At 39.3% G+C, this 26,588-nt stretch overlaps 1 protein-coding gene across 1 annotated transcript in view; it reads left to right on the plus strand.

Moving 5' to 3' along the window:
• MDN1 (midasin AAA ATPase 1) overlaps positions 1 to 26,588 on the plus strand; it is a 139,902-nt gene that overhangs the window by 12,710 nt on the left and 100,604 nt on the right. The window contains exons 3-15 of the mRNA XM_070376595.1: positions 3,559 to 3,783; positions 4,142 to 4,249; positions 4,329 to 4,521; positions 7,627 to 7,869; positions 8,103 to 8,234; positions 11,017 to 11,120; positions 12,593 to 12,707; positions 15,591 to 15,784; positions 16,999 to 17,080; positions 20,080 to 20,175; positions 21,857 to 21,969; positions 23,405 to 23,553; positions 24,198 to 24,258. Coding sequence (XP_070232696.1) covers positions 3,559 to 3,783; positions 4,142 to 4,249; positions 4,329 to 4,521; positions 7,627 to 7,869; positions 8,103 to 8,234; positions 11,017 to 11,120; positions 12,593 to 12,707; positions 15,591 to 15,784; positions 16,999 to 17,080; positions 20,080 to 20,175; positions 21,857 to 21,969; positions 23,405 to 23,553; positions 24,198 to 24,258 — 1,815 coding nt within the window. The remainder of the gene's footprint in view (positions 1 to 3,558; positions 3,784 to 4,141; positions 4,250 to 4,328; positions 4,522 to 7,626; positions 7,870 to 8,102; positions 8,235 to 11,016; positions 11,121 to 12,592; positions 12,708 to 15,590; positions 15,785 to 16,998; positions 17,081 to 20,079; positions 20,176 to 21,856; positions 21,970 to 23,404; positions 23,554 to 24,197; positions 24,259 to 26,588) is intronic.

Raw genomic sequence — 26,588 nt, forward strand, 5'->3', positions numbered from 1 at the left:
ATGCTGAAATCAGGCTTGCATAGAACTGAAGGAGAAACCAAAAGTAGTTATGCTTTTATACACCTCTGCTTCAAAACTGTGTTCAGGAGTGCTGGAAAGGTAACACATACTTAGTTTTAAATTTCCTTTCTCCCTCTGAGAATTCTGGTAGCATTCTTCTGAGAGAGAGAATATGATCTTTTGATTACAGAAGCACTATATTCAAGTAACACTCAATATAAAATTGTAAAAAACAAAAGGTTCTCTCCACCCTGAAATTCTGCTGTTCAGAGATAATTTGGTATTATTAATTTGGTATTTTTTCTCCCAAATCCCTTTTCTTTTTCTTATAGTTACACCCATCTGAGAGTGTGCACGTCGATTTTTATGTGCATATATTTGAAAAATTGCCTTATTGAGATGTAGTTTATATACCACAAAAGTGTACAATTCACTGGGTTTTTATATATTTGCAGATAGATGAAACCATTACAACAGCAAATTTTAGAACATTTGTGCATATATTTTTAAAATACAATTTTAATATAATTTAAAAACATTTGTTTACATACTAATTCTAATAAAAATACATACTATAATTTTCAACCTGAATCTTGTTTTTAAATTTAATCACATATGGCTATCTTTGCCTCAGTAAATAAAACTGTTAAAAAAGTTGTGTAGTATTTTATCACTTCTTATCCCTTTGTTGGGCAATTAGGTTGTTTTCTGAATTTTTGATGTATAATAAGACATTGAACATCCTTGCTGCTGCTGCTGCTGCTAAGTCCCTTCAGTCGTGTCCGACTCTGTGCGACCCCATAGACTATAGCCTACCAGGCTCCTCCGTCCGTGGGATTTTCCAGGCAAGAGTACTGGAGTGGGGTGCCATCGCCTTCTCTGGAACATCCTTGAGCATGAAAATTTTGTGGATCTGCTGTGGGAATTAGGAGTGTGATTTTGGAACTGAATGGTGGTATTTTAGTATGGATGTTAAAGTAAGTAGATAAGCATTATCTTTTTGATCTTTGTACTGTGACCTATTCAGGCTCTGTTAGTTCCATTTCAGATCTTCAGAGGGGTTAGCTGAGTGAACTAAGTTGTTCTAAATGTCGGGGCCAGAACTGAACTCCAGGTCTTCCCTCTAGATGCGTGAAAGAGTGTGACGAGTTGCCCAAGTAAGTGACTCATCCAAGATTAGATTAACAGGAATGGTGTTCCTTGTTGCATTTTAGACTTTACGACTCTTAGTCTTATCCTTGGAAAGAGATCATTCTCCATATTCTCGAATTTTCTCTAGGGAAGAATCTGATTTTGTTATTCTCTGGCTAAGTGTGCTTTATTGGTCCATCCACCATTGGTTAGATCAGAATTTTAGAGCACTCTCTAAAAATTATGGGTCTCTAGAGAAAAGGGTACTGTAGTCAACTAAGTTCAGCAGGGAATATCAACCAGGACTCTTTTTGCATGCTTCCAGTGAACCACAGTCTCTTCCTCCACTTGCCGCACAGGCTTATGGCCGTTGCCAGTCCACTCTGTTCATGTCCCCTTATCCTCAAAGGCCTCGTGGATCAGGTTGATGACTTGGTTACTGCTTATCTGCCTACATATTTGCTGCTGCTTGTTGGTTCCACATGTGCTGCTGACACCAGCCCACCTTTCCCCCTCCCCTGCGGGCCCCCCCACACCGCTGCCCCTTCACACACTCCTGCCATGGCTCCCTTCCAAGCCACAACTGAATCTTTATTTTCTGGCCACACTGCGTGGGATGCAGGATCTTAGTTCCCTGACCAGTGATGAAACCCATGCCCCCTGCAGTGGAAGCGCAGAGTCCAATCTCCAGGAAATTCCCTCACTGTATTCCTTGTAATCTGTTTTATTTTTGTGGCATCCATAATGTCCCCTCTTTCATTTCTGATTGTTGTTTTTTTTGTGAGTTTTTTTTTGTTTGTGAGATCTTAGTTCCCCAACCAAGGATGGAACCCGTGCTCCCTGCATTGGGAGCATGGAGTCCTAACCACTGGACCTCCAGAGAAGTCCCCTGATTGTTGTTTTTTGAATCTTTTATTTTTTTCTTAGTTAACCTCAGAGTTTATCACTTTTCTTGATCTGTTCAAAAACCAATTGTTAGTTTTGTTGATTATTTTTCCCTGTTGCTTTTCTAGTTTCTGTCTCTGCTTTTAGTCTTTATTATTTCCTTTTGTTAGCTTTGGGTTTATTCTTCTTTTTTTTTTTTTTTTGGTTATTTGAGGTATAAAGTTAGGTTGTTAGCTTAAGATCTTTTTAAGTATACATGTTTGTAGCTATAAAGTTTGCTCTCAGCATTGCTTTTGTTGTATTCCATAGGTTTTGGTGTGTTGTATTTTTCTTTTCATTTGTTTCAAAGTCCTCTCTAATTTTCCTTGTAACTTATTTGATCCATCAGTTGTCTAAGAGTGTGTTGTTTAATTTCCATGTATTTGAGGATTTTCCAGTTTTCTTTCTGCTCTTGCTTTCTAGTTTCATTCCATTGTAATTTTGATAACTATACAAAAGGTATTGTGTGTCATTTCAGTACTTTGAAGTCTTCTGAGAGTTGTTTTGGGTCCTTACATGTGCTGTATTCTGGAGAATGTTCCATGTGCATGTGAGAAGAATATATATTCTTCTGTTGTTGGATAGAGTATTCTGTACATGCCTGTTAGATCCCTTCGCTCTGTAGTATTGTTCAAGTTCTCTGTTTCCTTATTGATTTTCTTTCGTATTATTCCATATATTTAAAGCCTGTTTGACTGATATCAATATAGTCATTCCTGCTCCCTTTGGATTACCATTTGCATAGGTTTTTTTTTTTTTCATCTCCTCACTTTCAACATATGTGTAGCCTTAGATCCAGAGTGGGTTTCTTGTACATAGCATATTGTCTGATGCTGTTTTTTTTTAAAATCCATTCAATCTGTGTCTTTTGACTGGGAGTAAACTACTTACATTAAAAGTAATTACTTATATAGAAGGACTTACTATCGCTGTTGTTATTTTCTGTATGTCTTGTTGCTTTTGGTCCCTCTTTTCCAGTCTTACTACCTTTGTGTTTCATGAAGATCTCCTCTTCATCTTTTAAGATGCAACCAAAGCATCTCTTGTTGACTTTCTCAGGTTCAGTTGAATTCATGTTCTTCGTGCTTCACTTTGTTTCTGTGACTCCCTTCCTTCCTAGATAGCAAGCTCCCTCAGGGGAGGTATCTGCTTGGTTTTGTACCTCCAGGACTTAACACGGTGTCTGAAACAGTGTCTGACTCATAGTGAGAAGTCAATAAATACTTGTTGAAAATGAGTGTATTTTCAGTAGTAAACACTTGTGATAAGTTCTTGTGGTTTTGGTTTCCTGTCAGATATCTCATGCTGCAATTCTGGTTCCTGAACTCAAGCAGAATACAATCTTAGGACTAGGTGGCGTTAAGCATTCATCTCTTTTTGGCTTGTAAACTCTTGAGAGTTACCATTACATTCTGTCGTTTTATTCCATTAAAAAATGGATATATATATATATATATGCTATCATATTCTTACCAACCAATTAAAAACTCTTTCTTTCTGAAGGTTTGCCCTGAGATATTTCAAGGACACATCTCCAGTCTTTCAGAGGCTCTTTCTAGAGAGTTCAGATGCAAATCCAGTCCGGTATGGGCGCAGGCGGATGAAACTTCGGGACTTAATGGAGGCAGCTTACAAGTTTCTGCAGCAAGAGCAGTCTGTGTTCCGGGACCTCTGGGACTGGAGTGTATGTGTCCCACTCCTCAGGAGCCACGACACCTTGGTCCGCTGGTACGTAGCTGGTGGACTGTTCTGTTCTTCTAGTATAGGGACAGTTGCAGGACCCTGGAGTTGTGTGCGTGAGGAGGAGAAGGAAACCATTTAAATAACGTTGTTTTTGTTCTGGTGCCTTTGGGGTTTTTGCTCCCTTTCATGTGTCATTTCAGAGGGAAATCAGATGATATGAGTGGAATTCCATTGTTCTTATGTTCCATCAAGTGAATTCACTGTGCCCAATTTGTGATTTCTACCCTTCCCTGTGTTAAATTCCATAAGATTTCCTTTTTGGGTGTTCATTTGGCTAGTAAATTTTCTTTATTCTTTAGACTCCGCTGCAGATCCTGAGTTTATATACTTTGGTTTTCTCCAGGTACACAGCCAATTGTCTTGCTTTGGTCACCTGTATGAATGAAGAGCACAAGTTATCATTCCTTAAGAAGATTTTTAATAGTGAAGAACTGATCCATTTCAGGTTAAGGTAAGCAAGAGCATTCCTAGAGATGTGAGCGTGGCTTTACTAGGCATTAGAGCCATTGATGAGTTCCTCGTTCCCTCAGGTTACTTGAGGAGGCCCAGCTGCAGGACTTGGAGAAGGCCTTGGTATTGGCCAATCCAGACACACCCCTTTGGCGGAAGGACAAGGAGCTGCAGTACTCAACAGGACACCTTGTTTCGGCAGACCTCTCCTCCAGGGTCACTGCTGTCTGTGGTGTGGTGTTGCCTGGGCAACCGCCAGCCCCCGAAGAGCGGGTACGTTGACATCAGTGGTAGGTTTGCCCTCTTCCACCTAAACACTGAGTGTGTATTTTTCCTTGGCTGGGCTTTGGGTTTTATGTGTGAGCAAAACTGAGTTTGCCAAATTACTGTTCCACTTAGAGAAGTATTCAGGGAGAGAGTAGAGAATTCACCCAGGACCCTCCTCTCTGATAGTCCCATTTTCCCTGTTTAGTGTGGAATTAGAAATCATGATGATGCCTGTACATCAGGCTCTTAACTTGAGCAAAACTCCTCCATATATGACTTGTTTACTTGCTTCAGCAGCTGTTTGAAGTTGAGTGGCACACACCATAATGCCATATTTATATAAAACTAAGGCAGAATGGGGCTTCTCAGGTGGCGATAGTGGTAAAGAACCCACCTGCCAATGCATGAGACTTAAGACATGGGTTTGATCCTTGGGTGGGGAAGAGCCCCTGGAGAAGTGTATGGCAACTCACTCTAGTTTTCTTGCATGGAGAATTCCAATGGACAAAGGAACCTGGTGGGCTATGGTCCATAGGGTGGCAAAGAGTCAGACACCAATGAAGCTTCTTAGCACAAGGCAGAGTGGCTTGCCCAGGGCCCTTGGGCTGCCCTTTGGCAGAGATAGGGCTTGGCCCAGGTATTATTGCCAGCAGCCTCTTTCTGTCAGAATATTCTCTGCCTCTGGTGTGGGAGGCCTGCATCTGCAGTGAACTTGTCCCCTGCCATAGTAAATGACCTTTCCAAGAAAGTGGCTCCATACGATACTTTGGAAAGGCCACTCTGTTTTTCCCCAGCAGTCTTTAGTCAGTTCATCAGATCTACCTGGTTTTCTCCCTGGAACAAGTTCTGGGTCATTGCTTGACCATCATTTTGTACCTGGGAAGTACAATGAAAAGGATTAGTATAAAATAGAAAAAGTGCACATCTTGAGTGTACAGCTGCATGATAATTCATAAACTAGATATATCTGTTGCCAGCACTGAGACAGCAGTATTTCCGAAGCCCCTGGTATTTCCCTGTGGTCAGGGAGACTTCCCCACCCCTCTTTAACCACTCTCCTAATGTAGACAGGGGATGAGATGGTTGGATGGCATCACTGACTCAGTGAACAGGAGTTTGTGCAAACTCCAGGAGATAGTGAAGGACAGGGAGGCCTGGTGTGCTGCAGTCCATGGAGTCGCAGAGTCAGGATGTGACTTAGTGAGTGAACAACAAACAACAACAACATAGGTTAGGTTTGGAGCATTAGCACTTTAACACAGGGAAGGATTCGGGTTGGGTTGGGCTTGATGGTGGATGGCAGTGGCAGAGCACTGGGGTGGAAGTACAGCCTGGAGCTACAGCCCAGCCTGCAAGTTGCTGAGAGTAACAGCTCTGAAAAAAGTTCAGCAGCTTCCAGCCCCGAATCTCATTTTGTCCTCACATATCTTTAGGGGACAAGCTCTGTTTGAGAAGTTACCATTTCTTAAAAGTTCATAATCATTGCACTCTTCCAAGAGATCCTTTTTTCTGTGTTAGTAGGTAGATTATTATTAAGTTTTTTAAAAGTTGTGGTAAAATGAATGTAATCTTCACCATCTTTTAAATTTTTAAGTGTACTCCTCAGTATTGTGGAGTATATTTACATTGTTGCACAAACAAGCTCCAGAACTTTTCATTTTATAAAACTGATATTACCCATTAAACATTGGGTGTGTTATGATTATGATGATTATTTTACTTTTTGTTATGGAAAATGTTAAACATATTCCAGAGTAGAAATAGTAGCATAATAAATTCACATATCATTCAGCTTCAGTAATTATGAATTCATGGTCAGTTATGTTGCATTTATATTTCTGAACACTCCTCACACCGTATTTTTTTGAAGCAACTCCCAGATACCACGTTATTTCTTAATTAAATATTAATTAAATTATTATAATTTATTATAATGTATTATATATAACAATATATAATTATTATCATAGTATAAAAATATCCTTAAATAGGCATGCCTTGCTTTATTGCTCTCATGAATGTTGCATGGTTTTTTGTTTGTTTTGTTTTTTACAAACTGAAGGATTGTGGCTTGAGCAAGTCTCTTGGTGCCATTTTCCCAATAGCATTTGCTCACTCAATGTTTCTCTGTCACATTTTGGTAATTCTTGCAATATTTAAAACTGTTTAATTACTATTATATGTGTTATGGTGATCTGTGACTGATGATCTTTGCTACTGTTGCAAAGATTTCGATTCAGTGAAGTCTCAGATGATGGTTAGCATTCTTAGCAATAAAATGTTTTTTTAAATGAAGGTATGTTCATTGTGTTTTAGACATAAAACTATTGCACACTTAATGGACTAGAGTTTAGTGTAAACATAACTTTTATATGCACTAGGAAACCGAGTTTTGTGTGACTTGGTTTATTATGATATTTGTTTTATTGCTGTGGTTTGGAATTCAACCTGCAAAATCTTTGAGGTATGCCTGTAGTTTAGTGTATGTGTGTGTATTTCTGTTATGCAGGCTATATAGTGGATATATAGTACTGGGAACTTTATTCAGTATTCTGTGATTAACCATAATGGAAAAGAGAATAAAAGAATGTATATATATAGTTGAATCACTTTGCTGTATAGCTAAATTAACACAACATTGTTAATCAACTATACTTCAATAAAATTAAAAAGAAATAAATCGCTGGTATTCTTTATTGTACCTGGAAAAAAATTAGTGTCTTTACTTCCATGATTGTCTAATAAGTGTATTGTGTGCATTCTTGATTTTAGACATGAAATCCTAGAATATGGTAAGAGGAAGAAAAATGAAAATCCAGTCATGACAAATGAGATTTGCTCCCATTCACTATGTATCAACTTTTTGCTTTCTTAAACTTTGGGGGAGGTTTTCTTATATTTGTTAGTAAGTTTCCACCCCTCTCCCTAGGATGAGAGACAGGAAAGGGAAAAAGCCGGATCCTTACTTTTGATACATAGTTGTTATTGTAGATCCTGTACTACTAATTTATTGGCAGAGGTTTATGTAGAAGTCAGTTGTTGTAGAAATTAACCTGTGCCCTTTGGTAGAAAGACTCTTCTTGATGTGCCTTTTCTCACTTGTCTCCTTAGGCGAGTAGTAGGAGTTCTTCTCGTGAACAGGAGCTGACCTTTAGGTCTTACGTGCTGGTCGACTCAGTGTGCAAAAATCTTCAGACCCTGGCTATGGCAGTGGCTTCTCAGAATGCTGTGTTGTTAGAAGGACCAATTGGATGTGGCAAAACTTCCTTAGTTGAACATTTAGCTGCAATGACAGGTAGAAGGAAGCCCTCTCAACTTCTCAAAGTCCAACTTGGAGATCAGACTGACAGTAAGGTAACTAAGAAATGGCAGATTTGGGTGGGTGAACATACTTTGAATATTTGCTTTAAAATATTGTTTTTGCTAAGAAACTGTAATTAACTGGTATTCCTCCTAACAGAGGGGATCGTGCTGTAAAACCTCAGGTGCCCATTATAACCCTGTAGAAGTTTAATGGAACTAATCTTAGGATGTGGCACTGGCACTTCAGGTGTGGTTTCAGTAAGTCCTTCATCTTCTTTCTGCAGATGCTGTTGGGAATGTATCGCTGCACAGACGTCCCAGGGGAGTTTGTGTGGCAGCCTGGGACCTTGACACAGGCAGCCACCAAGGGACACTGGATCCTCCTGGAGGACATTGACTACGCGCCCTTGGATGTGGTACGTCACCTCCGCAGTAACTCGCTAATTTCTCGTCTTCAGATTGTGTTAATAGTGATGCTGGGGCCTTATTTAAACAACACAGGTTATTTCATTAGAGATGGTATGTTGATTATCCACCTAATCTATTTGAGTTCTTGGATTACCAGGCTGATCTCTTGTTTGATAGAAAATCAGTAAAATTCTGCTTGTAGTGTTTCCTTTAATAGCTGAATGTGTGATCAGTTTCGCAGTATATTTTTTTCCTCCTTTAGTTGAAAACGTGATCAGTATCACAGGCTTTCTAAGAATAGGCTCGGTGGGAAACATCTTATGCATGTTACGGATACATTGAGAACTTTGAAGCCCACTCCCCAGCCATGGCGTCTGTAGAGCAGTGAGCTGAGGACACAGGAAGGAAGAGATGATGTTATAAGTGCCTGCTTGTCTTTGTTCAATTAAGGAAAATAAACTGGATGTGTATTTCTGACTTTTTAAAAAGATCACTTTTCTATGTGTATGAAATTTAGCTATGGAGGCAGTCCATGTTTCTTCTGTATTCTGTGAACGATGACATCCCCCCCACCACCACCCAACTCCCACCCTAAAATGTATTGCAAAATGAAAAAATCTTTCAGTGGGCAGATTTTCCCAAGATTGGTTTTAGTTTTCTTTAACGTGAACCTTAAAGCTACCTCTATATGGACCTTACCCTCTTGGATTAGAGAAAGAGGAGACAGGCAGGAGGGAGGAGGAGAGGTGGGGAAGGTCTTTGGGTTTAGGGAGATATGAAGGGGAAAGGGTGGCTATAAATATATGTGTCTTATGACACATGCATATTTTAGAGTCTGAGGTAAAGATGTAATGGGGTTATTGGCCTAGTGTTACCACTGTGTTCTAAGATTTTAATGCTAAGTTTTATAGGGCTGGAACTTAGTTTTCTTGATAAGCCCAGAGCCAGGGATGACTCCTACCAAGGAGACTTTACAATGAACTGAATTATAAATTACAAGGCCAACTTAAAAGTATTTGTTGAGTCTTAGCCCTTTCTAATGCTCTCTTTCCTGGACAAATTTTTTTAGACCTCAGGATACCTGAGAAGTCATTAGGATTATGAATCATAGAATTTGAGCCAAAAAAGTTAGATGAACATAAGGGATTTTCCATTCAGGTCATGATGAAGCATAGGCGTCTGTCCCTGTCCCATTGCTAAGTACATTCTTTGATGACCAAGTCCAGATTCAAGACCAAACTGTTGCTTTCTGTCTTGTTCTTACTTGTCATTACTTGGGTCACGTCTAGTACAGCAGAAAATTCTTTGAGTTCCATTTTGTGTTCCATTCCCCTTTTGTTACTACATTTGATTCCAGAGGGTATGTTTATTCAGTTGATTATGTTTAAACTTACCATTATAGTAAAGTTGTGTTTACTCAAAAATACGCCTTCCCCTTGATTATTATTTTGTTATTTCCAGAACTCAGCTAGTAGTGAACCCATTACTATTTCAAGGTAGCTTTTATAGATCTCATTCAGGATTGTTGTCTTTTGTTTCAAGTTTCATTGTTACCTTGGAGTTGCCCCTCTATTACTTTCCCTTTCTACTCCTAGCCATGTATGAATTAATGATGCTTAATAAAATTATGTTGATATTTTAGAACCCTCTTTGTTCTTTGTTTTTCAAAACTTCATCCTTAAACTCCCATCCCTTACATCCATATGTCTAGTCCATACTTTTCTCAGAAAATCTCTACTTAGATTCCTTAGTGGGTACAGGTTTAGGATGTTCAAAATGGACCTTGTCTGCTGTTTTCACAGAACAACCTTTCCTGCCACCTAATAGCCAAGCCAGAACTTGGCTCTCTCCTTCCTCTCGTCTTCCACTCACTCAGTCTGATTCTGCTTAGTGCTTTTTCCTTATCTCTTATTCTGTTCCCCTCTGGCGTGCTGCCTTAGCACAGGGCTTCTTGTTTTTGTCTCTATCTAATCTATCTTGCCATCTTGCCTTTGTTACCTGACTGGTATGTTTTTTCACTTCTTTCCATCCAGGCTGGCTTTCTTTCAGTTTATCTTCCATATTGTTGTACAGTTCATTTTCTAAAATGTAAAATAAAGTTTCTTTCTCCTGAATAAAATCCTCTCAACCACTGTCATGAAAAAGTTCCAGCTTCTTAGCTCAGCACGGAAGGGCTTTTATCCTCTGTCTCGTAAGCCTAGTATTTTTTCACTACTTCACGTGCACATTCTGCCCTAACCATCACAGAATCTTCTCAGGCTGCACTCGTAGGCATGTTTGTTTTTATTCATTTTAATATTTTTGCCTAGGGTAATTGTGCCATTCCTTTCCCACAAAACCGGACTAATTTCTGTTCAACTTTAAGACTCAGTGAATGGCATTACCTCTAGGGTGGCTTCACTGCCTTGCTTCTAATCTGCTCCACACTCATCGACAGTCTGTCTTCACACGGTGTTTTGTTCATTGCTTGGGGTCACACCAGTTAGGCTGTGCGGTAGTTTGCCAGCTACCTCCCATCAGACGCTAGGCTGTAATGCCTCAGTCGTGTCTGGAGTTCTAGTGTCTTGCTTGATTCTGGTTAGTAGGCACCCAGTGAATGTTGAACAAGTAAGTCGCTCTGCTGGAGTGTAGTTGACTCCAATATTCCCACCTGCTGTGACCCCAGTTTATGCCGTGAGAAGTAGGGTTTCCTTTAAGTATGCGTTTGTCATTTGGTTAGAGGGCTGGTTTTGTGGGGTTTTTTTGCTACTTCTGTCTTTATAGCTTTGTCCCTGGAATTTTGTGATTTAGGTTTCTGTGCTGATCCCTCTCTTGGAGAATGGAGAGCTCTTGATTCCTGGCCGAGGTGACTGTGTGAAGGTGGCTCCTGGATTTCAGTTCTTTGCAACCAGGAGGTATGTCCTATTAACCCTTTTGTCTCCACGATGGAGCCTCTTGCTCATGAGTCCACATGCTAGAGTGCTGAGTACACAAGTCCAGGAATAGAGTTCTCTGGGCCTTTAAAGTTGGAACAGATCCAACCTTCTCATTCCTGACTGTTTTTCATGGAGATAATTAATTTAGAAAATAAAAGTTTTGTTTTTTTCACTTAGAAATAAGTAACCAGTCTTAAAAAAAAACTTGTTTTCATATTTTCAAACATAATCAGAAATGACAGTTGTCAGATAGCCCTGGGTTTGAATCCTGACACTGACTCTTTGTATCTGTATGTACCTTGCTTGGCTGATTCTGATGGAACCAATAATGCCTGCTTTACAACTTGGTGTAAGTTGTAAAGTTTAGGTGAAATGACTTGCACTAAAGACCTGTCACATGGTGGCGTGCCCAACCATGATGGTGGCGCTGACGCAAATGAAGCTATGTAGACGTCAAGCAGTTTAAATAAATAAATTGAAGATAAGCGTCAACAAAGGAATAAAACCTAAAGAAACTTATGTTTATGTCCTTATCTACATTTTAAAATAACGTGAAGGCAGTGGCTTATTTCCTCCTACCTGACTACCTGTTCATTTCTCCAAGATATTAAAATGCCCGAGAGGGAAACCAATGCTACACTGTGTTTAGTGATTATGTTAGTGTTTACTGCACCTCTGTGAACATTCACTCCCAGACGGAATGCAGAGCTGCTCTAACTGTCTTCAAGGAGCACCTTGCTAGACCCTGATAGTTTTAGTAGAACCTGTTTTTATTCACAGTGATAATGAAGTTCTTTCCTGGAAAGTCCTGAGACATCACACAAGGATGTCACACCAACTTCAGTTCGTTTCTTGGTTTTGCCATTTGTAGTCATAGTTGAGTGAGCAAGAGACATTTTTCTTTCTCTTCCTTATGGTTCTTGCTTGCAGTTAGAGGAAAAGATCACTGTTTCCTCAGGGCAGTTGTTATGAGGATAAAATTAATGGCTTAAATGTAAGCCTGTGGCTTGCCCAGAATATGTGTTCAATGAATATTCCTTCCCTTCTAGGTATTTTAAATAGTTTTAGGTACTGTAGCTTTTGGTAAATAAGCAGTGAACTTATTTTTAGTGCTATGGGTCTTGGTTTGTTTTCTTTTTCCTGAAGTTACATCTTAATGAAAAGAAACATGTTTTTAAGATCAAAATGCCTAATAGGACTGTTTGCAGTAATTTGAAAATAACTTGGTTAAAGCCCTATTACTCTCCTTAGGAAAATAGTCAAAGCTGAGTCAGTGGCAGCATTTCATCGTCATCCTCCCTGTAAGCCTAGCATAATAGTGTCTTGACACCAGAAGGAATTGTGAGTTTTTTTCAGATGTGACACAGTGTATAGCAAAGGATAACCAGGGGCATAATTCAAGATTAAAACTTAGAAATTTGTGTGACTCTGCTTTTCATTTTGTAATACAGACTGTTGAGCTGTGGAGGAAATTGGTATCGACCGCTAAATAGTCATGCTACTCTGCTAGACAAATACTGGACCAAAATTCACCTGGATAATATGGATAAGGCAGAACTAAATGAGGTATGCAATTACTTGAAAGTATCAGTGCTTCTCTTTTTTACTTTTCATTTATATTACAAGTTTCAGTGTTGTGTTAGTTTCTACTATACAAAGAAGTGAATCAGCTCTGTTGTTGTTTAGTTGCTAAGTCGTGTTCAGCTTTTTGCAACCCCATGGAATGTAGCCACTAGTCTCTTCTAGGTCCATGGGATTTCCCAGGCAAGAATCATGGAGTGGGTTGCCATTTTCTTTTTCAAGGGATCTTCCCAACCCAGGGATCAAACCCATGTGGCAGGCAGATTCTTTACCACTGAGCCGCCAGAGAATTCCTATTTTAAAAGTTTCAGACTTACATGTAGAGAAGAGAAATAGCCCAGTGAGTCATGAAAATACTCACTACTCTAAATTTAACAGTTAATGTGCTAACATTTTACTATATTAACTTCATCTAGTACTTTTTATTTGCTAATATATTTGAAAGCAAACCTCGCAGAATTTCACCCTTAAATACTTTGATGCATCTTTAAGGGCATTTCCATATGTAACCACAATATCAGTATTATAGCCAATAAAATGAATTATTATTCCTCAGTAGCACTTCATTCTCAGACCACAGTAGAATTTCCCCAGTTGTCCTCAAAGGATCTTTTTATTTTTACTAAGTTGATTGTAACTAGTGTCTTTCACACTAAACAACTGCATGTGCATTTCCATCTGGACCTTAATGGAAACTGAGATGACTTAGTTTAAAGGCTTTATACATCAGTTCACTTTGTAGTATCACTGGTTCTCTGTAACCCCTAAGCAGTGTGCCTCACTCTACGCTGCCAACCTCTCTCCTCTGCATTTGCCTTCTCACTTGGGCAGCTTTCTGTCTCCCAGAACTTCACTTTGGACAGTAGCAAATAAAGTGTTGTCAGTGAACATTCAGGCATGGCAGGGTCACTTTCCTCTTTCTTGGTGTAAATTTTTACATAAATAAGTGGCACCAGACAGCCCTTTCAAATATTTTATCTATTATTAGCGTTTAAGTATTTATTAACAGAGGGGTTTTCAGAGGGCACAAATTACTGGATCGGCCTTCATATAATTTCTAAGAACCCTGGCCTTGATGGTGTGATTTTTGTGTGTCTGTAGCCTTGTGAGTTTCTTATCTCACTGTAGCTCTCGGTTGTGTACTTGTGTGTCTATACATCTTTCTCTCCCTCTCTTGCTGCTCTCAGCTGTAAGCTCCTCCAGTAACTTACTCAGCTTTGGTGTCCCCGGCATCCAGTCCATGCCTCACAATCCATGTGTTTGTTGTATTGCTCTGACATAATACCCCTCTTTTTTTTTTTTTTTTTTGCTGTTGTAGTTCTTTAAATATTTTGTTTTCAAACATTTAAATACTGATAAGCATATTATGTCAGATTAGTTTATCATGTGATATTCTGTTTACATTTTGACATTTATGGTAATAACAAAAGATATTTTTTGTCTGAGGTAGAAAATGACTAATTGGTTGGTACATATAAATCACTATTCAGAACTTTTTCCCCAAATAACCGAGCCCTACTAAAGTGTTAAACCTAAGTTTTTTTCAAGTAAAAATAGCTTTTTTCCCCCACCATGATCATAAGTATACATGTTCATATGATGGAATTACTCCTCAGCAATAAAATAGAATGAACTGCTGATACATACAGTGATGTTTGGGTGAATTTCAAAAACACGATGCTGAGTAAGAGAAACCAAACTACGTGCTACATCCTGGATGATTCCATGTACATGAGAAGTTTGAAAGCTAAACTGTACTGATTGGAATCAGGTTCAAGATTCCAGGGACAGGGGTGGTGGGGAAGGGTGTGATTACAAGGGAACTTTTTTTTTGTTTTATGGGTGATGGAAGTATGTATTTTGTTTATGGTAGCCACAGTCCATAAATATGGTCAGTTTTGAAAATGTTCCTTCTATACACAGAACATGTTTATTCTCTCTTTGAAAGATCCACATGTGTAGCAAATAAAATGAATTTGTTGATTTTATTATTCACTTCTATCTTTACTTAATTTTTAATACATTTGAAATATTAAAATTTGTAAAATCTTCCAATTTAACAAAAAGGTATGAAGAAATTAAAATCTGTGACCTCTAATACTTCGTGACACTATTAAAAGATTTTAGTTCATCTTTGTAAATATGTGGACTTTACCTCTTCAATATATATAACATATGTTGATATTTCATATATTAATATAAGTTGGAATCATGGTATACTTCTTAAGCTAATTTAAATATATTAGCTAATAATATTTCTAATACATATGTGATATTTTTCTTCTCAAGTAGACTTAACAAATCCATATCATAAATATTATAATATTATGGCCACCAAGTATCAATACTGCACAAAATTCTTAATAGTTATTGAAGTGAATTGGACTAGATCTTTTGCTTTCTAAATTCTTCTGTCTGATAAAAACTACTTTTTATCAGGACTTGAACACTAGCTCCTTTTGCTGTGTTCTGCTTTTAAAAACAACTTTTGTTTCCTTTCCCACTAAACTTTCATTTCTGCTTTTGGCTGAGAAATGACTTAATGATGGTACTACAATTCTCTTTAAAATAATTGGAGTACGTAGTACTTGAAGTGCATGGGCTTTGGATGCCCGTGTTTGAGACGTCTATCCCATCGAGCTTCTGTACCCAAAGCTGTGTGATAGGTTGTGAGGTTGCCAGATAACAGTTCTGGGCAGGAGGACGTCATAGTCTTTGGGGGGTTGGAGGTAATGGGTGAAGGTGGAAGTTTTTACACTTGCTCAAGATGACAGATCTCCTAGAGAAATTCATTCTTGGTGTGCTTTTAAAAATCACTTTGTCTGCTGCTAATTTTTTTTTTTTTTGCTTTTTTTCCTCCTCTCTCAGGTTCTTCAAAATAGATATCCCAGCTTATCAGCAGCAACCGATCACCTGCTTGATATTTATTTCCAGCTTATTGGAGAGAAGCATCACTGTCTGAGTGAAAGTTCTGTTGGAGGGGAACAGGCGCCAGGGGAGGTTCCAGAAGCAAGACAAGAAAACAAGAGACTAAGCCTTGAGGGAAGAGAATTGTCTCTCAGGTATTGGGCTAAACGCTTTTGGGTTGCTATTTTAAAAATTGCTTCTCTTAGAAGTTCATAGCAGCTCAAACTGAATGGTTACAAGAAGTCTGATTTTGAAATTAGACGTTCTCAGTCTCTGATCTGTTTGAGATCTATAGTTACTGTATGGGAAGGCTTATGAAGATAATATTATGTTAGCTTTAAAAAATAACTTTTTTCTTCTTCTTACAGTTTTATTGAGCTGTAACTGACAGCTCTGTATAAGTTTATGGCATATAGGATAATGATTACATGCATATGAAATAATGACTACAAGTTGAGTGAACCTCCATCATCTCACAGATACTAAGTTAAATAGTAAAAAAACAATTTTTTTCTTGTGATAATGTAACAACTTTTCACATATAACATTCTGCTGCTGCTGCTAAGTCGCTTCAGTCCTGTCCAACTCTGTGCCACCCCAGAGACGGCAGCTCACCAGGCTCCCCCGTCCCTGGGATTCTCCAGGCAAGAACACTGGAGTAGGTTGCCATTTCCTTCTCCAATGCATGAAAGTGAAGTCTCTTAGTCGTGTCCAACTCCTAGCAACCCCATGGACTGCAGCCTGCCAGGTTCCTCCGTCCATGGGATTTTCCAGGCAAGAACACTGGAGTGGGTTGTCATAGCCTTCTCCCATGTATAACATACAGCAGTGTTAATTATACTTATTATGCTGTATATTGCATCCCTAGGAATTATAATTGGTTTAACAAATAACTCTAAAAGTTGGAAATAGTGGAAAAAGTTGGAAAACTACTGACATAGTTTTTTCACTGGATGTCCTTTTGGGACAAATGGGGTCCTAAATAAGATTTTTGGGTTTTGCTGTATATAGTAAATTCTCTTTCTTCCTTTGAGCTACATTTGCAGTGGTTGACTTGCTCTTTGAGAAGTGAGAATTGGGAATGGGCAGCTCCCCTTAAGTTTGCTCTGAGAGTTAATTGCTCCTATCTCTTGCTACCTTGTCTGGTATGGATGGGGGAGAAATGAATTATAGGTTGCTTCCTGATAGAGGTAAGAAAAGGATCCACTTATACTTTTTCCTGACTTAACACTGTTTATATTCAGTTGCCAGAAAAAGGGAGAGTCTTTGTGGTCAGACGTTCCAAGACCTAAGTAAACTCTGATACCTTTGGTATCTTTGACCTGTGTTTTTTTATTTCTTACCTTTTTTTTTTTTTTTTTTTTTTAAGGGATCTACTTAATTGGTGTAATAGGATTGCCCACAGCTTTGACAGTCTGTCTTCATCAGCATCGTTAAATATTTTTCAAGAGGTAAGATATAGTCTTCCTGCTTGTTTTCTCTGTGCTCTGCAAGGCTGCTAATTTCCACTGTTATTTTCTGTCTCTTGACTATTATCAGAAAGTTTTTCTATGGTGTAGGTACTGTGTATATCCTTAGCTAGTTAAAACTGAACTAAAGTTGTCTTAGAGCTAAGTGAGCATGATAAATGTTTTGTGGCTCTTGAAATGGGTTACCCCTAATTTCAAATAAGTCTAGTTTGAAATAGAGTAAAACAGAAGCTGAAATTAAAGCTTAAATGAAAGGGAAAAATCTCCCAGGTGGTAATACTATTGTAAAACAAAAAGAGTTTCTAAGATGTTTAGTATTAATTTCTATGTATAATTTCTTAGTCTGTTTGACAGATTTGTATTTGTCTGATCCCACCACTTGCCCCAGCAGGGCCTTTTTAACTTTAGTCCGGAGAAATGTACGTGGGTTAAAGTCTGTTCTTGTATGCTGAGCTGGGGGGAAGGTGTGTTGTGCAAGAGGGAAGCGCTGTTGAATTACAGCTCTGCCATATTCAATAAGACAGAGATGTATTTCCACCTGGTTAAGAATAAAAGTGGTACTGCCTGAAGATCTTTGGGCTCTTCAAACATTGACCCGTTTTGACTATAAAGTGTTACCGTGTCTGTCAGCTAGGATTGAGGAAAGGATAGTGACCTGTTTTGGTGAGCAGTGTCTCTGGTGAAGTTGCTTTGAGTAGAAAGAACCCTGATTCAGAGCACACACTTAATCAAGCCAGACCCTGAAGTGCTGTGTATCAGTCCTTTAATCTCCTTCCTGTCCAGTGAAATTTCCTTCCCATCCTCCTACATTTTTCATCTTCCTATAGATAATCTTGTTTTGTACTTTTAAAATAAAACTGGCAAGGGGAGGATCTTCTTTAGTCTCTATTTTAGAATGTTATAGTGTGTGTGTGTGTCAACCCATAAAATTCACTCTTTTAAGGTGTACAATTGAGTGTATTTTAGTGTATTTACAGAATTATGCCACATCACCACTAAGTAATTCTAGAACATTTCATCACCTCAAAAAGAAACCTTGTAACCATCAACCATCATGCCTATTTTTCTTCTCTCTGCAGCCTCTGACAATCACTAATCTACCTCCTGTCTATAGATTTGCTTATTCTGGACATTTCATATAAATGAAATCATACTTTAGGTGACCCTTTTATCTTCTTTCACTCAGCATATTCTCTTGGTTAATCCATGTTGTAGCATGAGTCAGTACTTCATTCTCGTTATGGCTGAGTAACATTTCATTGTATCAATATACCACATTTTGTTTATTCACTCATACGTTAATGGATATTTGGGTTGTTTTCACCTGTTGTGAATAATGCTGCTGTGAACATTTGTGTACAAGTATTTTATTAATATGGGCTTCCCTGGTGGCTCAGTGGTCAAGAATCTGCGTGCCAGTGCAGGAGACACGGGTTCGATCCTGGGGCGGGAAGATTCCCTGGAGAAGGAAGTGGCAGTCCATTCTAGTATTCTTGCCTGGGAAATCCCATGGACAGAGGAGCCTGCTGGGCTTTAGTCCATGAGGTCACAAAAGAATTGGACACTACTTAGCGACTAAACAACAACAACATTTTTTTAATATAGAAGTAAAAATGAGAAAATATGGGAAAACGGTAAAAAATATTCTCCCATTCAGAGATTCCCCTGTACTGTTAATACATTGGTATATCTCCTTGTACATCTTTGTCTATGCGTATGGAATTAAGAACTCTTTTACTGTATTAGAGCCATGCCCGCCAGCCCCTCATAAAAACCCCATACTACCTTGTTGAAGAGATCAGACCAGTTGTTTTACAGAACGTTTCACCTTTTGGCTTTATCTGGTTGCTGCTTCTCTGTTTTGACACCAAGTGGTGTCTTGCAATTCAGTCCAGTTCTGATACTGACTACCTGGAGTTAGTGTAGACCACACAGGTTCAGGGACTCAGTCCTCCACAAGACCACCCCACTTTGGACTCCAGCCGCAAGTATTGGAGGCCCACCCACACTTAGGACCAATCAGCTGTAAATTCAGGGGTTCCTACAAACTTCTCAGGTACAGTGATTGTCTCATAGAATTCTTTGGAAGCTCTGTATTTACTGTACAGGCTACAGTTTTATTATTAAAAATATTATTCAGGAACAGTCAAAGAGACGCATAGGGCAAGACTTCAGGAATCTGAACACAGGCACATCTTTGGAGGCAGGGAGTGCCACCTTCATCATACATCGTGTTGTCCACCAGCCCCTCTACCTTCTCCAAGTGTTGGGGATGGAAGTTTCAATTCTCCTGTTCGTGCTTGGTCTTTCTGGCCTGGCCATTTCCTCTGATAAACTAAGTAAGGGCTCATCTGGAGTTACCTTGCTTAGTATAATAAACCCAGTAGGGCCCATGAGGACTCTAGTGAATAACAGAAGACACTCCTTAGTCCTGGTGATTCAGAATTTTTGAAAGGCTGTGTAGGAATTAGGGACAAACAGCAGATAAATTCTTATTACAGCAGAAGACATGTATCTTGGCTTCTCAGTAGTGGCTAAGTACTGGGTTAGGGTAATGACAGTATTCCTTGATTGCACACCAAGAATTTCCCTTTACAGCTCAGAAGTAATCTTTTGGTGTTATCTCCACTGTCTGAGAATCATTTTCCACTATAGAATCTACACTACTAACCAGGGATTAATGCTAATTGCTATTTTTGCCTGAATTTTACATTTGCAAACTCAGGGCTGCATGTGTGTGTTTTCCTAATTAACCAATATTTTGATAATAAAGCCTTAACATTTTTGGAGTCTTGTCTCTGTTGTGGTAACATCTTTAAGTCTAGGGTTGGTACCTTATTTGTACTCTCCTTTTAGTCTTTCTTGCAGAAATGTTCCTGCTAGATTTTATATTCCTTCCTTTTGTGGCCTGGACTGCAGTGCTCTGTCATTAATGTATTATTTAAGAAGTCAATTGCTGTTTGCCTTGGTTATTTCAATAGGCTCTGGACTGTTTCACAGCAATGCTTTCTAAGCAGACGAGCAAACTGAAAATGGCAGAAGTCATTGGAAGCAAATTGAACATTTCCAAGAAAAAGGTATGTAGTACTATTTCTACTTCCCTCTTGAAAGGAAGTTGGGTTATTTAGCTTACTTGCTGGTCTCTGGCCCTTACCTAGAAAAGCTTTTGCAAAGTTGGACGTTTCATTGCTGCCTCTCATGGACATAAAACTCACTGTCTCTTGGATAAGTAGTTCTCCCTGTGGTCCACATTCTTAAAGTGAGCTGCCTTGTATTCTTTCTCACATGTGCGCCTTATTTTCCAGTGTTTAAGGAGCATGTTATTATGTATGTTCTGGATTCAGGACTGGAACGATGTCTTAGCAAATATTTTAATAAGCCTTCGCATTTTCAAAGCTTCAGTTAAGTTTGGTCGCTTAGTCGTGTCCGACTCTTTGTGACCCCATGGGCTGCAGCACACCAGGCTTCCCTCTCCATCACCAACTCCTAGAGCTTGCTCAAACTCATATCCATCAAGTCAGTGATGCCATCCAATCATCTCATCCTCTGTCATCCCCTTCTCCTTCCACCTTCAATCTTCCCAGCATCAGGGTCGTTTCTAGTGAGTCAGTTCTTCGCATCAGGTGGCCAAAGTATTGGAGTTTCAGCTTCAGCCTCAGTCCTTCCAATGAATGTTCAAGACTGATTGCCTTTAGGATAGACTGGTTGGATCTCCTTGCTGTTCAAGGGACTCTCAAGAGTCTTGTCCAACACCACAGTTCAGAAGCATCATTTCTTCGGTGCTCAGCTTTCTTTCGAGTCCAACTCTCACACCCATATGTGACTACTGGAAAAACCATAGCTTTGACTAGACAGACCTTTGTTGGCAAAGTAATGTCTCTGCTTATTAGTATGCTGTCTAGGTTGATAATACCTTTTCTTCCAAGGAGCAAGCGTTTTTAATTTCGTGCCTGCAGTCACCATCTGCAATCATTTTAGATCTCCCCAAAATAAAGTCTGTCACTGTTTCCATTGTTTCCATCTGTTTGCCATGAAGTGATTTGGCTGGATGCCATGACCTTAGTTTTTTTAATGTTGTGTTTTAAGCCAACTTTTTCACTCTCCTCTTTTCACTTTCATCAAAAGGCTCTTTAGTTCTTCGCTTTCTGCCATAAAGGTGCTGTCATCTGCATATCCGAGGTTATTGATATTTCTCCCAGCAATCTTGATTTCAGCTTGTGCTTCATCCAGCCCAGCATTTTGCAAGATGTACTCTGTATGTAAGTTAAATAAATAGGGTGACAATATGCAGCCTTGATATACTCCTCTCCCAATTTGGAACCAGTCTGTTGTTCCATGTCCAGTTTTAACTGTTGCTTCTTGACCTGCATACAGATTTCTCAGGAGGCAGATCAGGTGGTCTGGTATTCCCATCTCTTGAAGAATTTTCCACAGTTTGTTGTGCAGAAAACATAGCTGAAGAAAAATTACTTTGATTTTTTTAGAAGTATCTTTTAGGAGTATAGCTTTTCTTGACTGTTCACTTTATGTAGGTAGATAGAGGCTTATTTGAATCAATAAATTGTAGTGTTAGGGAACATTCATAATCAATGTTTTTAAAAACAGAAACTTGGAAAATATTTTAAAATAAAATTAAACGCTAACTTGCCTATATAGGAAGCCGAAAGTGCTTCTAGAGGTGGCACAGTAAGCCTCATGATTTAAGTGTTTGAAGAGTATGCAGAATTTTACTCAGGTAAATCTTTTCCCCTCCCATAGGTGGAATTCTTCTGTCAACTTTACAAACCAGAAATTGTGATCAACGAGCTTGATGTGCAAGTGGGTCGAGTGCGGCTTCTCCGAAAACAAAGCGAGGCTGTCCACATACAGAGGTAATCAGGGTTCCAAGCTGAGCTGAGCACTGTGGGGTCATTGGGAACTTGGCGCAAGGAGCATTTGGTCCTGACCCTTTTCTCTGAGTAAAACCCATGTCTGAACTGTGATCTCTCCAGTGTGCTAGACTGGTAAGGAGCAGTGATTTCCTAAAATGTGTCCTGTGAAACTGGATATTAGGAGCTGGAGGGTGGTGATGAGGGTGCTTAGAGATTTGGGACCAGCAAAGATGTATCTTTGATTTTATTCATTGTAATTTATTTATTCAGTGAAGTAAGCATCACTTGGAAGGCAGGCTTGGTCCTAAATTAGTCTGTTAATTCCTTGAAGGCTGGAATTGTATAAGTTTTTGATACCTAGTTAACCATTTACTAAATATTTGCTGTATTCCTAACATTGTGCTAAGTGCTGTTTTGCATGTTTTTGCATGTGACTATAGTAATCCTATGAATTAATGTGTTTATTAGCGCCCTAGGACTCACCTCACAAATTAACCATAAACTTGATTCATGTATCCATGCATGCTAAGTCGCTTTAGTCATGTCCGACTCTTTTCAACCCCATGGACTATAGCCTGCCAGGCTCCTTTATCCATGGGGTTCTCCAGGCAAGAATACTGGAGTAGGTTGCCATTTCCTACTCCAGGGAATCTTCCCGACCCAGGGACCAAACCTGGGTCTCTTGTGTCTCCTGCTTTGACATGTGGATTCTGTACCACTAGGGCCGTAAACTTGATGGTTTGCCATAAACATTTCTTCTCAGTTCTGGAGGCTGGAAAGCTGAAGTCCAGGTGCTGGCAGGGCCACGTTCCCTCTGGAGGCTCTTGCCTCTTCCTGGCTTCTGATGGCGGGCACTAGTCCTTGGTGTTCCTTACCTTGTAGCTGCTTCAGTTCAGTATCTGACTCCATTGTCTTATGGCCTTCTTCCCTGTGTGTCTTTTTTGTGTCTGTAAATTTCTCTTTCTGTATGAGAACACGGGCCATTGGATTTAAGACCAGCCCTTAAGTCCAATACAGTATGATTTTTATCTTATTCCTGTAAAGACCTTTTTCCCAAATAAGGTCACATTCACAGCTACTGGGTGGACATGAATTTGTGGAGGACTTACTGCAACTAGTAAGTGTTGTTGTCTAGATTGTACAGGTTAGGAAACCAAGGCTAAGAGAGGTTAAGTAATTTGCCCAAGATGACATAGGTAGTACAGATGTTTTATCTTGTCGGTGTTTTGAATTTCTAGAGCCTAGTGAAGTACTAGGTATGTAAATGCTCCATGTTTATAGAATGAATTCTGCAATTCTTATGTTGTGAGCTATCCCATACAATGTGAAGACCTTTCTTGAGTTGTCTTGTTTATCGAGTCTGATTCCTCAGAACAACGTTAAGAGAAGCTTGCAGCTTGTCTCTCCAACTGCTTACGTACTTTCACCTCCCCAGGGAAAAGTTCACCTTTGCTGCTACGAGGCCATCCTCTGTTCTTATCGAACAGCTCGCAGTATGTGTCAGCAAAGGGGAGCCTGTGTTGCTGGTGGGAGAAACTGGAACAGGCAAAACCTCCACAGTCCAGTATTTGGCTCACATTACAGGTAACTCCTGGAGGGGATGCAGTCTGTCCTAGACGATAGGCATTTCATTTCATACGACTGCCTTTTTAAAAACTAGAGTCCAAAGAATATTGGAACTTAAAAAGTGCCACAGCTCTGTTTCCCCTGGAGATAAGCACTGGAATCTTTTTCCTTGGAAACAATGTAATCTCTCCCCCTGGAAATAACTATTAACATGTTGGTATTAATTTTTTTCAGTTCTAATCTATGGCCTGCACATACATAGTGCTTTGGTTTTGTTTTGAAACAGATGGGATCCTTCCCTGTATTGTGTTTAGTTAAGCACATTGGCCATCTTTAAAAACAGAACTGCCTCATTCCTGTTCTGATGTCTAAATTAATATTTCACACTAGATATTTATTTAGTTCTAATTCATAGACATTGACTTACTGAAGGATTTTTTTGTTGTTGTTTTCAGTTACCTGATGCTAGAGCAGTGACTCTTTCATTCTGTCTGGGTTAGGTTAAAATTTTGAACAGTCAAGATTCTAAAAATAAAATGAGGGGTCAGAGGAAGTGCACATTAAAAGATTTGCCCATACCCATGTCCGCACATCGGATCACAGTGGGTATTGTCAGTCTTTACATTTTCAGAATAACTCTTTATACCCTTTTTTTCTTAAAGGCCACCGTTTGAGAGTTGTCAATATGAATCAGCAAAGTGACACTGCAGATTTGCTGGGAGGGTAAGTATGGTTTTAAACCTTTTTCTTGTTGTTTTGTGTTCACTGCTTGAGGTAAGAAACACTTCTTTCCTATTAAGCTCAATACTAACCTTGGAAGAATGTTCAACAACTTGCCCCCTGTGCCTACCCCAGCAGGATATTTATTAGGGTTTATTAAGGGACTCTTGGGGTATGTAGATGTTTCTTTTCATTTTAAAGAATTCTTGAGGTTCTTGCTCTCAGAGATCCTGCTGAGGGTGTGGGGTGGGGGCTGGAATATAAAGGTGAGTATGCAGTCAACTGTGTATCACAACAAACTATGGAAAATTTTTAAAGAGATGGGAATACCAGAGCACCTGACCTGCCTCCTGAGAAATCTGTATACAGGTCAAGAAGTAACAGTTAGAACTGGACATGAAACAACAAACTGGTTCCAAGTCGGGAAAGAAGTACGTCAAGGCTGCATACTGTCACCCTGCTTATTTAACCTATATGCAGGGTACATCATGCGAAATGCTGGGCTGGATGAAGCACAAGCTGGAATCAAGATTGCTGGGAGAAATATCAATAACCTCAGATATGCAGATGACGCCACCCTTATGGCAGAAAATGAACAACTAAAGAGCCTCTTGATGAAAGTGAAAAGAGAGTGAAAAAGTTGGCTTAAAACTCAGCATTCAGAAAGCTAAGATCATGGCATCAGGTCCCATCCCTTCATGGCAAATAGATGGGAAACAATGGAAACAGTGACAGACTTTATTTTTTGGGCTCCAAAATCACTGCAGATGGTGACAGCAGCCATGAAATTAAAAAAGCTTGCTCCTTGGAAGAAAAGTTTTGACCATATGACAGCATATCAATAAGCAGAGATTGATAGACAGAGATTGTCTAGTCAAAGCTGTGGTTTTTCCAGTAGACATGTATGGATGTGAGAGTTGGACTTTAAGAAAGCTGAGTGCCAAAGAATTGATGCTTTTGAACTGTGATATTGGAGAAGACTCTTGGGAGTCCCTTGAAGAGCAAGGAGATCCAACCAGTCCATCCTAAAGGAAATCAGTCCTGAATATTCATTGGAAGGGCTGAGGCTGAAGCTGAAATTCCAAAACATTGTCTACCTAATGCAAAGAACTGACTTATTTGGAAAGACCCTGATGCTGGGAAAGATTGAAGGCAGGAGGAGAAGGGGACGACAGAGGATGAGATGGTTGGATGGCATCACTGATTCTATGGACATGAGTTTAAGCAAGTTCAGGGAGTTGGTGATGGACAGGGAAGCCTGGTGTGCTGTAGTCCGTGGGGTCGCAAAGAGTTGGACACTACTGAGCAACTGAACTGAACTGAATGCAGTTAAGTAATATTTATCTGGAGTATGTTCTTGAGTTATGCTGCCTTCAAGCAAGACTCTCCTGCAATTTGTTTATCTTTGAAAGGTTAAGTAGCCTCCACTTGGTTAAATGGAACATCACTGTGGTCAACTAAATGCCCTTCTTCCTTTTGATGCTTTTGAATATGTTAGTTTTTGAACAATTTTAATGTGTGCTGAAGGCTGTAAAACTGATAGATGCTATTGGCATACCTTATGTTGAATGATACTAGGATCTGTCCCATTAATTCTAAACAGTTGCTTGCATAAATCTTTAAAAGCATAGAACAATAGAAGTTATTGTTCTTTTTTCTCTTTATGATGTCTACGAGAAGCTCTTTATTTACTCATTTTTTTTTTAAGGACACCTTACACTGTAGCATTATTTTTACTTTTGCTTTTACCAGTCTCTATCCCTTCCTGCTCTGGGTGGAGTGCCAGTGTGGAATCCTGCTTCCTTTTGTGCTTTTCATTTTCTTACCCTCTGGACCCTTAAATTCTGCTCTACATGTACCTTGATGTTATATTTTAAATTTCTATACTGTCTTAAAATCTGTCAGCTGAGACTTAACCTCTCTTACCCCAGTTCTTCTTTTACTCTGTTTTTCCTCAGTGGTCTTTTCTACTTTGCTTTATATTTCTTCTGTTCAGTTAATTGACAGTCTCTCCTATCCCTCGTTGTGGTACTTGCAGTGTGTTCTTAGTAATAAATGGAGTTTGTTATTTAACTAGTATGTCTGTCGTTGTTGTTTAGTTGCTCAGTCGTGTCCAACTCTTAGCAACCCCCTGGACTGTCACCCGCCAGGCTCCTCTGTCCATGAGATTTTCCAGGCAAGAATACTGGAGTGGGTTGCCATTTCCTTCTCCAAGTATGTCTGTACTACTATCTGTTTCTACTCTGTATTCTGTAATGCCCTGCAGTTAAGTACAGCTAACACAGATGGCATTGTTCTTGTACTAATTAAACATAGGCTGTATCGGTCTCATT

Source organism: Bos mutus, chromosome 9 (assembly GCF_027580195.1).
Source record: "Bos mutus isolate GX-2022 chromosome 9, NWIPB_WYAK_1.1, whole genome shotgun sequence".
NCBI lineage: Eukaryota > Metazoa > Chordata > Mammalia > Artiodactyla > Bovidae > Bos > Bos mutus.